This window comes from Phyllostomus hastatus, unplaced genomic scaffold (assembly GCF_019186645.2).
Source record: "Phyllostomus hastatus isolate PE091 unplaced genomic scaffold, TTU_PhHast_1.1 phas_scaffold_93, whole genome shotgun sequence".
Classification (NCBI taxonomy): Eukaryota; Metazoa; Chordata; class Mammalia; order Chiroptera; family Phyllostomidae; genus Phyllostomus; species Phyllostomus hastatus.
Window position 1 is genome coordinate 3,233,569 of NW_025334042.1, and position 16,821 is coordinate 3,250,389.

A 16,821-nucleotide genomic window follows, 5' to 3' on the forward strand; every position below is an offset into this window, starting at 1 on the left:
TTTTTTCTACCAAGTGTTTAATCTTATCAGTTTATTGGTTGCTTTTGAAATTCCTAAAGAAATGCAGAAAGACCTTGACATCTTGCAAACCTGAACACAGTTTTTGGAAAAAATATTTTATTCCAAAGAGAATGCTTATTTATCTTTTATCTTTAAGTTTAAAATATACAAAATCTAAAATACTTCACATCTTTCTGAACAAAATTACTCAGCAGTTTTAAAAAATCTTTGTATTTTTAAGTCAGTAGTGGAACGTGGAAGAGCAGCTGCTTTCTAACCAACACCTCTGTTTGCTTGTTTGTTTCACCCTTAGTTCCACCACTCCAAATCCACCCTCCAAGGACCCTGAATCTGTCCACCCCTGACAAAGTGAGGCCTTTCAGCTGTATCCTCCTCAATTTGGGTCAGCTCTGTGCCTCCTAACAACATAGCATGATGTCTTACCTGAAGCAACCGCCTTACACAGTCAATGCACTGAGTCTGACCACTTCAGTTATGGACTTGCTGCACCCCTTGGTTGGCTACCAGGGTATGATTTAATAATCAAAGAGCTAAGAGCCACCAACAGCAGCAGCAACAGAGCACGGACTGTGGATCTTATTTGATCCCTATGCATAACCAGCTTCCTGGACCAGCAGCTACAGTCAGCTCTGTGGGTACCAATGCAGTCATCAGTCATCTCAATCAGCCCCCAGCTTCTCTTTCCACCCTGGGATATGGAGCTTCAAGCTTGTGTTTTAACACAACCACTGATGGCTTGGGTTATGAAGACCAAACTGCCTCCTGGAAGATTAACTTCAATGATCAGACATCCTTGTGGAAATGCTAGGTTGTGTGAAGACCTGTGAAACTTCCTTTTGTGGGAGATTTTTAAATATACTGGGCAGGACATTCCTGTTTTAGTCAGGTGTTAGTTAAAAGAGTTAGATGGGATGATACTCAGACTCATTGCCTGATCAATGTTCCAGGAAACACAGAAGGAAAAATGAAGGTTCTTAAAGGGCCCACCAACCAGCAACCTGAAATGTACAAACCAATCTCTTAAGACCCTGTCATGGTTTTAGATCACCGATTTTCCTGATTCTCAAAGTGATCAAAAACATTCTAGCCATGTGCACCCAACCATGATGAAAAAGAAAATAAAACTAAATTGTGAGGGAAGGAAGGACACAGCCTTCTTAGGCAGAGGTGTTCCAATGTTTTAGCCAATCCTCGGTTGAATTTTAGGAATGGACAGTCTCAAGATCACTCACGTTTCATGGCCAACTATTAGCTGGCACTGGAAACCTTTTCAGGGCTGTGTGTGAATTGTGTGACTGATAGTCCTAGATGCACTACTTTATTTTAAAAATAATGTTCATGCAGTTTAAGAGACAACCAGTGTCTGTCTTATATAAATGGCACATCTGTGGTTTTTAATCTGTGCTAGACTTCAAAATTGTGTGCCACCTTGAACTCCACTTCTGAAGGGGTTCTTCCATGATTAAATAGGTTATAATTATAAGCAAAGTTCAGGACAACTGAGTACTTATCTACAAAGATTATCTTTGGCTGGAGGTGAGCTGCACTGAAACTTGACAACAGAATGCGTCTGTACTAGTAGAGTGAGAGCAGAGACACAAAAGGACAGGAATTCATCTGTAATATATGGTTGGTAAGCCTGCAGGAAAGAGACATTCGTCAATTACTCTGACCCTGATAAATTTATAAACTGAGATCATCATTGTTTATGCTTCCAGATGTTAACTGGGAAAGTTATATATGCATAAACCTTTTTTTTCTGGATTTGCCAGAAATGTATAATTATATTAAAATGGTTGTAGTACAAAAAAGAAATCACCCTTTACTTAAGAACATACATAAAATTCCAATTTGCATCTTTGTTGTAAATTTCTTTTAAATCATATAGGAAAAAAAATAAGATAGTGTGACATAAAAAAACTCCCAGATACACACCTAAATACATGGAAATTAATGTGAAATATATGAATGCTAATGAATTATGTTTGTTTTTTCTTCCCTTCTAAAGATATTTTATTTAATAAAAGCTAGTCTTCCATTTAAAACAGTAAATGAAGCAGATTTACATTTTCTGAGACACAACACACCTTGATACATTTAAGCTCTTCAAAAGCTTCCATTTCCCAAAGAGCTATGGAGCCAAAGTCTTCATTCTTGTAGAAGAACTACAAGTGTAAACAAAAATTTGAATGCATTATCTATTCCTCAGTTGTATTTTTATCCTCAAAATTGTAATGTGCCATAAAAGTTCTAAATCAATTAATGTACTTCAACAATTAACAGATGATTATCTGGCCTTATTTGTTCCTCTTCCTAACAGGTGCCCTTAATGAGACTACCAGCACATCACTGACATAATATGTAAAAAGCACAGAATTCTCCAGAAATGTAAACATAATTTGTTGTTATTACAGCAGCCTTAGTGAGAGGCATTTTAACATGTTAGTGTAATGGGTACAGTTCCTGTTTTAACTGTTATTCCTTGTTAGAAATTCTTAATATCTCTTCAGACACCATTGGTTAGAATTCAAGTCTCTGGCTTGCTTCTTAACACTAAGAGCCTTTTGGGAGTAGCACAATTTATACACTGTTTGAGTATCAACCTAATCTTCAATGAATTGGGTATATGCACAACAGAACTCCTATGGATCCTCAGACTTCAGCTATGACAGGCCAAACTCTGTCCTTTAATGCATCAGCTGCTGCCCTCATTCCAGCTCTTTCTTCCTCTGTGTACTGCCTTTGCCTTTCTATAGATCTATTTTCTGCCAATGCCTAAAATTACTCTGACCACTTACTTTAAGGAAAAAGCAACCCTTTCTCCCAGAAGACAAGCTACCACTCCCCAGTTCCTTTTAAGTGAGAAAAAATATTTTTCTACTCTTTAAAAAGTCTATGTTTTTATCAGGGAAAAAATAAAACCCAAAACCTTGCAGTGGAGTGAGGGAGGGAAGAGTAAGGGCAAGTACAGAGATGCCCATTCTGGAGACTGGTGCTCCCAGGAGACCCAAGCAGGCATTCCTACTTTCCTTCTCGTCTTTCAAAGTAAATGTCACTTTTAAGCTACTGAACAAGATCAAAGAGACCACAGACTCTTGGGACTAGTCATAAGAAGCCTTTAAATGTTTTATGTTCAATACGTGTCAGTCATTTGAGAATGAAATATAACCAGCCAATTGAAAACAATTGGGTCACCTTCTAATTTACTGAAAACTTATGAGTAAAATATTATATGTGGATTTTGATCATAACAAATAAATACAACTATATGAAAAATGATGTACATATACATAATTTATTTGGTATTCAGTATTTATAAAGTTAGACTCTAAAATGAATATATAATTCCCAAAATATCTTTTTCTGACCCCATGGTTCAGCTGGACAAATATATCTTGATATTAATGAATTATAAGCAATAGTACCAATACACCAACTGTTACTGAAACATACATTAACTAGCTTTGAAATGCACGTGAAAGCATTTTCCCCCTAAACATTAAATCAAAGATGGACTTCAGAAATGAGCAGCTGAACAAGTAAAATATTTACTAAAACCCAGCTTTTTTCTCTAGTTTTCTGAATTGTAGAACATTTATTTTTTATTTAGAATGATTAAGCAGTGTATCTTTACATTTCAACTATAAAAAAAAGAACACTGAACTCAATAAACCCTACACAGTAGTCCCCCTTACCCATGGTTTCATTTCTCCAAGGTTTCAGTTATGTGCAATCAATTATGGCCCCAAAATACTAAACACAAAGTTCCAGAAATACACAGTTCACAAGTTTTAAATTGCATGTGTCTAGTAGCATGATGGAATCTTGCAACATCCATTTGGTCCCAGCAGGGATGTGAATCATCTCTCTGTCCAGTGCATCCACACAATATATACTGCCCACCTGTCAGTCACTCAGTAGCCTTCTCAGTTATCAGATCAATTATCAGAGAGAGACCACATTCACATAGCTTTATTACAATATATTATTATAGTTGTTCTATTGCATCAATAATATTATTGTTAATCTCTTATTGTGCCTAATTTATAAACTAAGCTTTATCATGGGTATGTGTGGTATAGAAAAAAACATAATCTATAGAGGGTTTGGTACTATCTATAGTTTCAGGTACCCAGTGGGGGTCTTGGAACATATCTCCCTTAGAGGAAAACTGCAGTTTTTATTTCATTCTACCAGTGATTTCCTCAACTTCTCTTTGAATAAAAATAAAATAATTCAAAAAGTAAAGATAATTGCATTGCAATGCCTATATAATTTTGCAGGTAATTGTTGTTGGAGAGTTATTAAAATGATGCCTAGTCTAATGACGGAATTCATTTTTACCATTTTGGTCCTGCCCATGCTAGAGACAACTGAGAGCATTCATCAAGATCTGGGGTAATATGTTTTCAGATATCCTGAATATTTAGCATAATCAAGTTTAGTTGCGTGATTCCTCATTAATGGGCATCTTTATGCCCAGGTATGTGTCCTCATAAAAATTTAGGGAGAATTCCCAGTCTGCACATTTTATTGGTACACAAAGTTATTGCTGTGTGAAGCTCCATAGCATCCCAATTGATTTAATAAAAGAACATACACTCATGGTTAGTAATTCTCATTATAGCAGCATGTCCTTACAAAGCTATATTCAGGAAACCAAAGGACACACCTATAATATAGATACAAATTATAATGAAAACCTAGGCATTATGCACAAGGGATATGATTTTACCTGCATTGGAACCAGGTCAGTAAAGCAAGGAATTCTTCACAGTATTATTTTGCTACATAATCTTCTCTTGTATTAAAACTTTATTATAGACCTGGCTGGTGTGCCTCAGTGGACTGAGCACCAGTCAGCAAACCAAACAGTGGCCAGTTCAATTCCCAGTCAGGGCACATGCCTGGGTTGCAGGCCAGGTCCCCCGGCAGAAGGCAAATGAGAGGCAACCACACATTAATATTTCTCTCCCTCTCTTTCTCTCTCCCTTCCCCTCTGTCTAAAAATAAATAAATAAAACCTTTAAAAAAGAAATTGGAAAAAACTTTATCATAGACTTTTTCATAGTAAAAAATCATCAAGAATTATTAAAGAATAGTAAGTATGTTTCATAAGACTTGTTTTCTATTTTGAAGAAACACAGTAAAATTTCATATGACTGCCATTAATAGCATACTGTAACTTGAACCATCCAATAATGTCTCTAATAGCCAGCTTTGACAAAATAACATCAAGCAAAATGCCTACTCACCCTATGAAATGTATCCTTAGCCCTGAGCTGAAGAACTTGCTTCTGATGAACTTGACTCTTATTTCTGATAAATGAAACATTATACAAAACCTGTGTTCTTATAGAATAGTCTACATTGCGAATATAAATAAGAAATGATTCGATGAGACTGAGTCTAGTTACAAAGACTATAGTAATTATTTGGTAATCTATATAAAATTGCTATAAGTCTAGAGTGTCAAAATAGATGACTGGGGTTGGAAATATTAGGGCATCTATACCTAAATTCAATGCACCTTTCTCATGGAGCATCCATTTTCTAGGTTCATGATGCCTGCTCACATTTGTGTAGTGGTTCATACATTTCAAGGATGTTGCAAGTTATTTTATCTTCACCAAAATTATGTGAGCTTGCTAAATCTGTACAATTGCCCTATTTTTCAAATGATATAAGGATGAGTCAGAGAAGTGCAATGCCTTGCCTGGAATCTGAATTTCTTCTTTCCAATCCATTCCCCTGACCTTACATCATACTACCTGTAAAGGCCCCTATCTGCAAAGTGATAAACTTGATTTGTTTATTGGGGAACAAAACTATTGTAATCATTCTTTTTTTCCATGTAGTGTTCCTAAAGTAAAAATTTGATTACTTCTGTATCAGAAACTGGCTCTAAAAACACACACACACACATACCCAGAACCTAAGACTTTACTAACAGTTCAGCAGCCTAAACAAATACACTGGCCTAAATCAGTACGGGATCTTCCTTAATAATATGATGCAATTCTTGGTTTCTTTACTGCTATTCCATTGAAAGGAGGTTGTAATAGTAATCTCCCTAACAAATTGAAATAGTATGTCAGTGCTTGAGCCTTGGTGTCTAAAAATGATAAAAGCACTGTTTTTTAGATTAGAGGCAAAAAAAAGTCAGCTTCCTGCATTTCTTAACTCCTGACATGAGCCTGACTCCTGGTTTTCCCATTTCAGGCTAAGCTCTAGTGAAGTTCAAGTCATGCTCCCTCGATAAGCTTTTGTGCATATCACAGGAGCATTAGTCACTGCTGACACAGCCATCGCTCTTGTCCTTCCTAGTATTTCTTTCACTCTTTTGCTGATGCCATTATGAAAAATAGTGCTGGCACAGCCTTAACGTCACTTAATACCCTCTTTTATTTATATGGCTAACTTATTGTTAAAATTTCATTGGCAAAGGAGATATTAATGATATACAGAAGAGCAATTTACTTAGAGTTTCTGCTTATAAGCTTCATAGGTTGAGTCTATTGAGGTACTCTACAAACTAATTAAAGAAAGCTACTAGAAAGCAATCAAAGCAATCAAAGATCAGAAGTACTTATAATCTTTACATTCTGAACATAGAGACATCATAAGAAGACCTGTTTCCCCTCCCTATTGCCTAATTAACTGTGATGGAGTTTAATCTTCATATCCTACTTTGATAGGGTGAACCTTCTCTGTCACTGTACTTGTGCCAATATTAATTACCACTTTACCACTTCTTAATTATAAAATGAGGACTTACAAAAAATAAAATCTTACATTTTACCACCCTAAGGTTTTTATACTTCCAGTGGATGATTTGTGTTCTATTAAGAACAAAGTCTCAGATTGCTCATATTTAATACTATTTACAAAAATGTTCTCTAGAAGGCATACATTTATAACTTAACTGATAAAAATGATACAGGAATATAAAAAATATTCAAAGAAAAAAATCCAGTATAAGGATATTGAAACTTAGGATATATTGTCCTAATAATGGTTTCATCATTGAAAGCTGTCAGTTTTCACCCCATGTATAATTCTTTTGATTACTTTTTAATCCAAGGGGCATTTTTCACAATGATGAATAGAAAGGATTTTATCACAGGTAGCTGAATGAGCTGGGAAATAAAGCTTACCTATGTGAGTAACATGTCATCTATAATAAGGACATGTTTTAATATTAAAATATAATGAAATTATAAATCAGTAATAATCCACAGCATAATGAATATTAAATTTTAAAGAAAGTTGGCAGGAAGTCATCTAAAAACCAAAAGATGTTTTTGGAAATGTTTCAATATTCTTAAACACTTAAATTTCAAGTTTTACATTTGTGAAATAATACTTATAGTAATTAATATTACATGGTATTAGGGATTTTTCTTCAAAATCCTTTAAAGGCATTTTTAATTAATTTCAATACCATGATAAAACAGTTCAAGTAAGATTTTAAAAATTGTATCATATATACGTACACACCTAGATACATTAGGCTCAGTAAAATTATCTCATGCATTTGTGCAAATGAACCATGCCACCTTTACAAAATATGGACAAAACTGCATGAACATAATTAAAACATAACAATATACTATATACCACTGTAACATATCTTCTGTGAGGGAGGTCAGATCACATGTTTTCCTCAGCAGGACATGGCAGAAGTTATCTCAAGACTTACAGACATCTTCATATTTCACCTGGGCTTATGTGTTCTTCAAATAATACTTGCAATCATGACACATAATTAGATAATTACTTACTATTAATAGTTTATACATCAAAAAGAATGGTATAAAGTGAATATATGGGGGAAGGCACACATAGGTTTACAGTTGTTCCTATGGAAAAATATACAAGAATAAATAATACAAGAATAAACTATGTTTCATGTACTCAGAACTATAAACCTACTTTTTTGCAGCCTGTATGTTATCACCTGTGATATTTAAAAAGTAAAATTTAACCTTCCACAACTTTCACACAGTAACACAAAATAAATTTAAAGTTTGAGTTCCAAAATAACACACGTCCTGGGTTCTGTTTATTATGGTCACTATTGATGAATGACCATGTTCTATAAAACTTCAAGAACTTATATTCAAGACATGAAAATCACACCCTCCTTCCATTTTTGCTTCTAGGATGCTCTAGAACGTCACTGTTTAGGGGGCAGCAAACCCTACTTCAGGTTCAGACGTACAGGTGTGTTCCCAGAGGGTGGGTGCAGTGTGCACGACCTGCAGAACTGACACATGAGCAACCATCAGTTGGCATCACTGTGACACAGCAGCCCTGCACCAGCACGGGGAAACTGCCTGCTTCCCTGAGAGGGACAGAGCTCATACTGTGTGAAAGTGAAATCGCCCACTCGGATAGAAACAAATTCTCTAGGGAAAGCAATATCTGAAAACTTACATGAAAGAAGACTACTGTAAATTACCTTGCATTTTCCTCATTCTATTCCTCAAAAATCAATGAAGTGGGGGGAGGGAAACATAAGAAACACCCAATTTCAAAGATGAAAGTATTATATAAGAATCAAGGAAACACACTCCTCTTGGCAGGTGACCTGGCCATCGAACCTGAAGATGAGCACATTTCTTCCTGAAGCACAGCTACAACAGTGGTACATAAACAAGTGTAGCTCATTCCTGGGTTTCATCACATTGAAGTAACATTAAGTTCTCATTTCTCTATATATTGAAATGTCCCATACACTTAAAATAACACTTTGGGAATACTATTTTAGTGTACAAATTAAATGATGAATTAAAAATTACAAAATACAAATTTAAAATTCTGCTTATTTTATTGGGCAATGTTACTGGACATCTAATTTTTTCCAGGCATCAATATGCATTTTAAGTTACTTCTAATGATTTAAAAAAAAATCCCAGTGTAACCCCAGAGCAATCTTTCACAGGGAGTTGTCATCAGTTAAAGAAAAGTACACTTACCATATTCCAGCCGGGGTAGAGGTAGTCTGTACCAACAAATTCAAAGTAGTGAGCAAAGCCTTCTTTCAGCCACACATCTTCCCACCACACCGGGGTCACGAGGTCACCAAACCACTGCAATGACAAAATGAATGGGCATCCAATCAAATCAAATCTCTCCTAGAATAATTTTATCTGAAGTTAAATGTATTAAACTATGATTATCATAACTATAGCTCACTCTTCAATTGATTTAGGGATCTTAAATTGAGTTGTTGTAAGACTATTGATTTATTCAACTACTACTTGGATATGACTAGTTTTTTATATAAATGTATGCAGAGAAGAACAAAGATAAAATAATCAAAGAACACAAACACACTAAAAATTTACCCTGCAGAAGGAAGGACTCAGGAGAAAAAATCTGTTCTTGGCTGTCTTCAAAGATTTGAAGACGTAGAATGAAGTAGAGGAAAAGACTTGTGGCTTGTGGTCCTACCAGGAAGAAATCAAGAATAACAGATGAAAATTTGGGTTGGTGGATGTCTTCTGAAAATGCCTCTAAGAGACTGAGATGGCTGAGCAGGAACACACTGCCCAGAGAGGTAGCAAGCAACTCATCACAGTAAGAACTGGAGCATCACCTCCCCAAGACAGAGGCAATTCAGAGCAAATACCAGCTGACAGATCACACTGAGGGCTTTTCAGATGCTCCACCCCTGACTTGCCATGATTATATGCCAATGACGGGTTGGGCCAAAGAACTAACTAAGATCCTTTCAATAAAATAATAATGTTGTAATGTTTAATTGGTGTTTTGATTAGATCATGATGCTTCAATGTGAAACCATTAGGTTCAGCAAAAGGTTAAAAGAATTCCTTTCTCATTAAAAAAAAAAAAACCATTACATGCCAGGAGCTATCTTAAAGACTTGAGATTCAATGATGAAAAGTCAGATTATGTCTCTCCTCATACAGCTGACACTTTTTATTGTAGAGGTGGGGGAAGAGATGAGATAGAAAATAAAAAAATAAACAAGCAAATGAACAACACAATTTCAAATCCTAATAAAGTGTGATAGGAAGGTGGGAGGGATTGTCTTAGATTGTAAAAGCTAAAACCTTCTCTCTAAGCAGGTGATATTTCAGCTCAGGCTTTAATGATGAAAAGGAGCCAGCTATGAAATAGCCTCAGGCAATGGGATTCCTCGAAGATCTAAGCAGCCCTTGATGTGAACACTCCAAGTGGGAACAAGGTATTCAAGACATGGAAGGAAATGGTGGGCAAATATCAAGTCATACACAGCTCCCAGAGCTACAGTAAAGAGCTTCGTGATTGAGTGTTTCAGTGTTAAAATTAGAGCATCACTCAAGAGGATCTCTAATTGGAATACCAATGAAAGGTAACTCAGAACATGGTGATGACCACAAACTAAATGATATCAAAAATATTTTTGTATTTTTGATCAAAATGAGTGTTTCTGCTTGATCAAAATGAAAGACTGTCTTTAGGATCGTGACAATGCACCACAGAAGGTGTTCTAAACAGAAGAGGCATGTGATCTGCATTAATGTGAGGAATAACAGGTACAAGAGTGAGACAGAAAGTGGGGGGAAATGGTGAGAACATGAACTTCAGAGGGGCTGTAAGGTTGAATAAAAAGGATAGTGCTTTGGAAACAGCAAAAAGGGATGGGGGCAAGAGAGTGTTTATTTCTATCTAGACCCTGAGATACTCAAGAAAGAAGCCTTAGGGGCCAACCAGGTCCACCCTGCAGGCTGAAAGAAGGGGAACACTCAGAAAAGAAGATGAAGCTCCAGGGAATCTGCTTCAGCAGCAGTGGAGGCAAATCACAGCAATTAGAGTTTTACTGAGCATGTACTGTGTGACCACCAGTATTCTAAACACTCTTCTTGGAAAAACTTCTTTAGTCCTCTCAATATCCTAAATTGTAGGTACTATTTTTAGCCCCATTTTACACAGGAGACTGAGACACAGGAGAGTTAAGAAACTTTCAGCTCCTAAGTGATGTGGCTGAGATGACAGGTTCTTAAATTCAGAACTCAGAGTGGCAAGGTTTGGGAGTTGCCAGAGAGCCTTGGAGAGTGACCTCGCTAAGGGAAGTAGACTGGTGAGAAGATGAGTCTCAGATGACAACAGGGAGCTACAAGGTTGTGATGAAGGGAAATAAGTTTGTTCCACGATGCCATCTGCCCTGACACCAGGAGAAGGTTCGTGATCCACGCAAACTGGAACTGGAAGAGCAGATTCACTGAAACCAGCCTGTGCCTGCACATCATTCACCCCACTGCTCTGGGGTGAGGAGAATGCCCATGTCTACCCATTTCCGGGATGTTTTGCTGGGACTGTCATTTGGAGATAATGATCACTTATTGTGATTCATTAAGCACTTACCACCTATCAGATTCTGTGCTCAGCACTTGATGTACATTATTCCTTTAGTACACACAACAGTCTTATAACATAAAAGAAAGATAACTGTGAAATAAATAGGTGGCAGAAAATAATTTGGTAATGATAGTGAAAATTGTTATATTTTTCTCTCAGCATCTGGCTCATTCATTCCCTCCTAATAATTTAGAATAAACAACAAATAAAATCAATTGCAGGAACAACGAAAACATTACTAATGTGCTCTTATTTCAACAGAACTGTACATGTAACCTGTTTCTAGGAATGTCCAAAAAGAAAACTGCTTTCCCCTCCAAAAAAAGTTGTACTTTTAGCTGGCGACCCTTCACATTAGCACAGTAGAGGAGCCCTGGGTACTTCTGCAGTGGGTCCCTTTAAGTCTCTGAGGCAAGGAACACATGTCCCACCTGGCCAGCAAGACAGGTACAAACACCCTATAGGTTCACTGAAAAAGGCTGACATTTAGGTAAATGGTTGTATGGCCTGGGCCAATCCATCATTAAGTCAGTATTCATGTATTAACATTTAGCAGTTCAGCTTCTTTATCTGACAGCATTTTCCACATCACTCTTTCTTAAGTTTAGTTAGCTTTTTAAAAAGGACTTTGGGTTTATAGCAAATTGAAGTCCTAAGTATGAGGTTTCTTATGTTTTCACTTAAAAACTAGCCATAGTTACCGGTAACCAGGACCAGCATTGCTTTCTATTAAATAGCATGAATGTTTATTTTCAAGTCTTTTATTTCCTTCTCTAGAATCAAGATTCAGATAAGCACTGCAAAACCTCTGTAATCCCTTCCACTCACTGTCAGAAGTGCATAAAATCAAAATGAAATTAATTTTATCTTAGCTGCACTACAAAGTTACTAATTTACATATGAATTCCTACACATGCCAAGACAAGAAATTATCAATCACTGGAGAACAAAGAGTCTATGGCTGAGTTAGTGAAAGACTTCCTAAGTGTCGGTGTGATGGGGAAACGGGAGTAACAAATTGATTTCAGCAAAGGCAAATTTTGACATGCACACAAAACTCAGCTGCATCTTGCAGCGATGCAATAAATCATCGCCATCACTGTACTTACCATACGGACACACCAATCACCACAAGAAAAGAAAGCAAGGCTGACAAGGAATAGTGACTGGGTAGCATCTCCACCGAGGTGGCCGGGTGGCGGTGCCATCTCATGCCTCCGCCACACTGAATGACAGCTGCTGGTCCAACATGACCAGTGCATGTGTTTTGTTTAGGCTGTCCCCTGAGAACAATGACACGTCTTCCAGAGAGAACCACACAGTGCTCTATCTATAATTAAAACTTAATTGGGAGGACAGTAACGTAGCTCCTAATCTCAGTATCCGAAATCATTCTACATTCTCAATAGTTGGCAGTCATACATACTTACACCTGATCTTTTTTCGCATACCTGGTGACATATCTCATGAACAATGACCATGGTGACATCCAGCAAATAAGAAATAGATGAAACACTGGGATCCAGCAGTATTCTCTGTTCCACAAAAATACTTAGTCCCCAGTTCTCCATAGCAGCATACGGATGCTTAGGCACAGCTAAAAGATCTAGAAATAGAATAAAACAATTCCAAAGGCTTTAACAAACATACCAGATTCTAAAGTCATATCCTTTAAAAAGTCAATAAATCCTAATTAGAAGGAATACTTGCCCTTTCTTAGTAATTTTTTTCCAAAATTAAACTACCTGCCATTTCTACCTGACAGCAGAAATACAGCCTCTCGCTGTCCATGCCAGCCATGCCCATCCATCACAGGCCATTTTCAGACTCGATACAGTGGGAGGCTGGAGGTATCAGCACCATTATTGATGGGCCCAACTTATAAGTTTCAAAAAGTCAAGGAAACCAAATGCCGTAGGAATCTACAGAGTCAGAAGACATAGTGCCTTCTAATGAAAATATATTTAGTTCAATGCAGTGAATACCGTACTTTTATTTCTACTTCAATATTTTCTGAAAGAAAATATGATCTATCAGTGTAAAAATGTGATACCAGTTTTATAAATCTGTAAGTTCTAATTTATTTTTTGATTTTTTGTTAAGAATAAAAACATCACATGCAAATTTGGAGAAAACCATGATGGGGAATGTAGTGGCAAAAGGGCTGGTGAGGGAACCCCTGAGCTTCAGTTCTGGTCTTGCCTCCACCATTAACTACAGATATGACATCAGTAAATCCCTCATTTTCTCAAGACCACAACTTCCTCAGCTATAAAACAAGGTTATTTGCCCTCATTACCTCAAAAATCCTTTCTAGCTTCAAAAAATCTATGATGAGATGATTCTAAGGTGTGTGCTTATTTTGAAAGGTTAGGTGACTGTAAGTTCATGTTTTGAAGTACTTACTCCCTCTGCTCCAAATACATAGTGATGGCACATAAAATATTAAAAGGCAGAACTAAAAAATATCTGCAGTCTTGAAAATGAAGCTCTCCATAGACCAGAAATGGCACCAAAATGCCAAGCAGAGACCGCGTGTGAAGCCCCAGGCCTGGCAGGTCTGGCTCTGGGAGCAGGCGGTGGCAGCTGCAAACAGGTTCCAGCAGGATGCACCGCAACCAGAAAGACTTCAGCCAGGCTGACCACTTGATGCCAGGGGTGGGAGCAGGACCTGCATGCTCATGAGAAGAGCTGAAGATACCAGGTGCTCAATGCTTCTAGAGAAAGGTAGCAAGTGGAAGAGCAGGGATTCAAACCCAGGCATCCCGTCTCTCTGCCTTGTTCTTCATTACAGTGACATAATGTTGATAGTCTCTGACCCAGAACTTACATTTTCCAATATAAAGAAACACTAGAGTAACTCTTAACATACCAAGAAATATAATGTTACAAGAAAGTTTACTGCAGTATTGTCTGTAAGAGTAGAAATAGAAAATTAAATGCCATTCATGAAGATAATGAGCAAGGAAACTGAAATAGTTATATAAAGGAATAGTACACAGAAATTGATGTGAATGATCTCATCACCAGATTCTAAAATTATATGTCTCAACATGGATAATCTGAAAAACATAATGTTGAGGGAACAACTAAGATGTAAAATGACCTTTGCCATATATTACTTAAAAATAAGCAGAATAATACTATACGATACAAATGAATACCCACACATTCACATGCGTACCAAGACAGATGGTAGTGGTATATTGTGCATACAATCACACACACACTCTAATGGTCAACACCACATTCAGAATCATGATTGCTTTAGGAAAGAGAGGAGGAGGAAGGGTTGAGAGATGGTCTTTGAAGTTCCTGGACCCAGTTTCAACTTGGAAGCCCGAGGGGAGTTTGCCACATCACCAACAAGTAATTCCTCGAGTCCGAGAATTCAACTCAATTTTGACACTTTCTACCCATCTACCCAGAAATGGACTCAGATTCCACAGGTTAAGGGCTTAGTTCTGCAAGATATCCCCCACAAAACACACACCCTGCAACATCAGGTGCCAGTCACAAACCCAGGCTGTTACCTGTACTTCTGACAGACTGGCTATAAATTGGAGGTTCCTATGACTTCCTCTCAGGTTTGATTAATTTGCTAGAGTGGCTCACAGGACTGAGAAATACTGAGAAACATTAAAGTTACTAGACCGGCAGTTTATTATAAAAGAATATAACTCAGGAAGAGCCAGATGGAGGAGACGCATAGGGCAAGGGAAGGGCAGGGGTGCAGAGCTCTCCTGCCCTCTCCGGGCATGCCACTCTTCCCCAGTCTCCAGGTTACCCACCCAGAAGCTCTCTGACCCCTGTTTTGGGAGGTGTATGGAGGCTTCATTACATAGGCACAATTGATTCAATCACTGGTCATGGATAATTTCCAGCCCCTCTCTGCTCCCCAGGGTTAAGAGGTGGGACCGAAAGTTCCAACCCTCTTACTCAAAGGGTTGGTCCCCCTGGCAACCAGCCCCATCCATAGGTGAATTCAAAAAGTCACTCATTAACATAACAAAAGACAACTTTATTGCTGTAATCACTTAGACAATTCCAAAGGTTTTGAAAGCCCTGAGCCAGGAACCATGAAAGAAATATACATGAGAAATATGTATTTAGTCATCGATATATTTCTTACAAATCACAATATCACACACAAGGGATTTCAAATGTATCTTCAATATTAATTTTTAAAGCAGGTGATGGATACATGAGTATTATTTATAATATTATTAATTCTTTTCTGTATGCCTTACATATTTCATAATAAGAATAAAATCATCAACAGTCTTACAAATTGATTGATTTTATTTATGACTGCACCAAAATCCTCTCAGCATCTGCTATGTCCCTAAGTCTGAAATGTACTTTAAAATAAGACAGAGATGGTTCCTGCATCCACCATATTTTAAACAAAGAATGAAGACATGGCAGCTTAAATACAAAACACAGACAGACTAAAAAGTGCTATGAAACAGAGAAAACAAATCTAGTTGAAGAGGTTCTTGAACAAGATAGTAGTTGACTTAGACTTGAGAAGATAAGATTTCAATAGGTAGACAGAGGTACTATGTGTAGTTATTTAAACTAGTATTCACTGAACATCTCTTTTGTTCCTTATAAGCATTGTTCCGTACTTCAAGCTCCTTGCCCCATTCTCTTATGGCACTTATATTCATATGCAGATGTGTGTGTAGGAGGAAGAGGTCAATTAACAAGGAATAAATGAATGAAGGAATTAATAGAGTAAGACAGTGATTGACAGGTGGGGTCGGGTGCATATAGCATTGGCAAGGAAGGCCTCTGTAAGGTAATCACATCTCACTGAGATGTGAATAATGGCAGAAGCCAGCTGTTCAAAGACCTGTGGAAGTGTGCTCTGAGAGGGGACAGCAAATGCAAAGGCCCTAAGGTGGAAATGAAACAAGCACAGAGATCAGTATTGCTGACGCATATAATGAAGTAGAACATAGATCTGGGAATTAGTGCAAATTGTAAGTACAGACACAGACCTTCTTCTACTTAATTTTAACTGGAAACCTTCCCTAAATATGACCACACCAGGAGATAGCACAACAGTGTGTCAACTCTGCCTGCCTCCAGCAGATGGCAACAGCAGTAGCATATCTGGTGTCATTTTCTTGCAGGAACAGGTGGATTTAGGAATAATCCTTTGGAACTAAGCCTGTTGCAAAGCAGAGGCATTTCTGTTTGCTGGAGTTCTCTGAAAGCAGACAGTAGTCAGGTCCACAAGAGCATGCAAATTTGGCCACACACTGGGATTTGGACTGGCTCAAACGAGACAAATTGAAGACTCCAGACATAGGCCAGGTGCAGGGCCTGGGAGTTGGAATAAAGAAGAAAGTACTCTTAGAGGGGAGTCATCAGACAGCAAAAGCCTGACTAGCAGCAGAAGCAGGTATATAGTGAGGGGCA

The 16,821-nt window shown here is 37.5% G+C and overlaps 1 protein-coding gene across 2 annotated transcripts in view; it reads right to left on the reverse strand.

Moving 5' to 3' along the window:
• The window catches only part of TRHDE (thyrotropin releasing hormone degrading enzyme), a 365,898-nt gene that overhangs the window by 156,269 nt on the left and 192,808 nt on the right, over positions 1-16,821 (reverse strand). For both annotated transcript variants that reach the window (XM_045829492.1, XM_045829491.1), the window contains exons 4-5: positions 12,843-12,997; positions 9,003-9,116 (exon numbers count right to left, since the gene is read on the reverse strand). In XM_045829492.1, the coding sequence (XP_045685448.1) occupies positions 9,003-9,116; positions 12,843-12,997 (269 nt within the window). The remainder of the gene's footprint in view (positions 1-9,002; positions 9,117-12,842; positions 12,998-16,821) is intronic.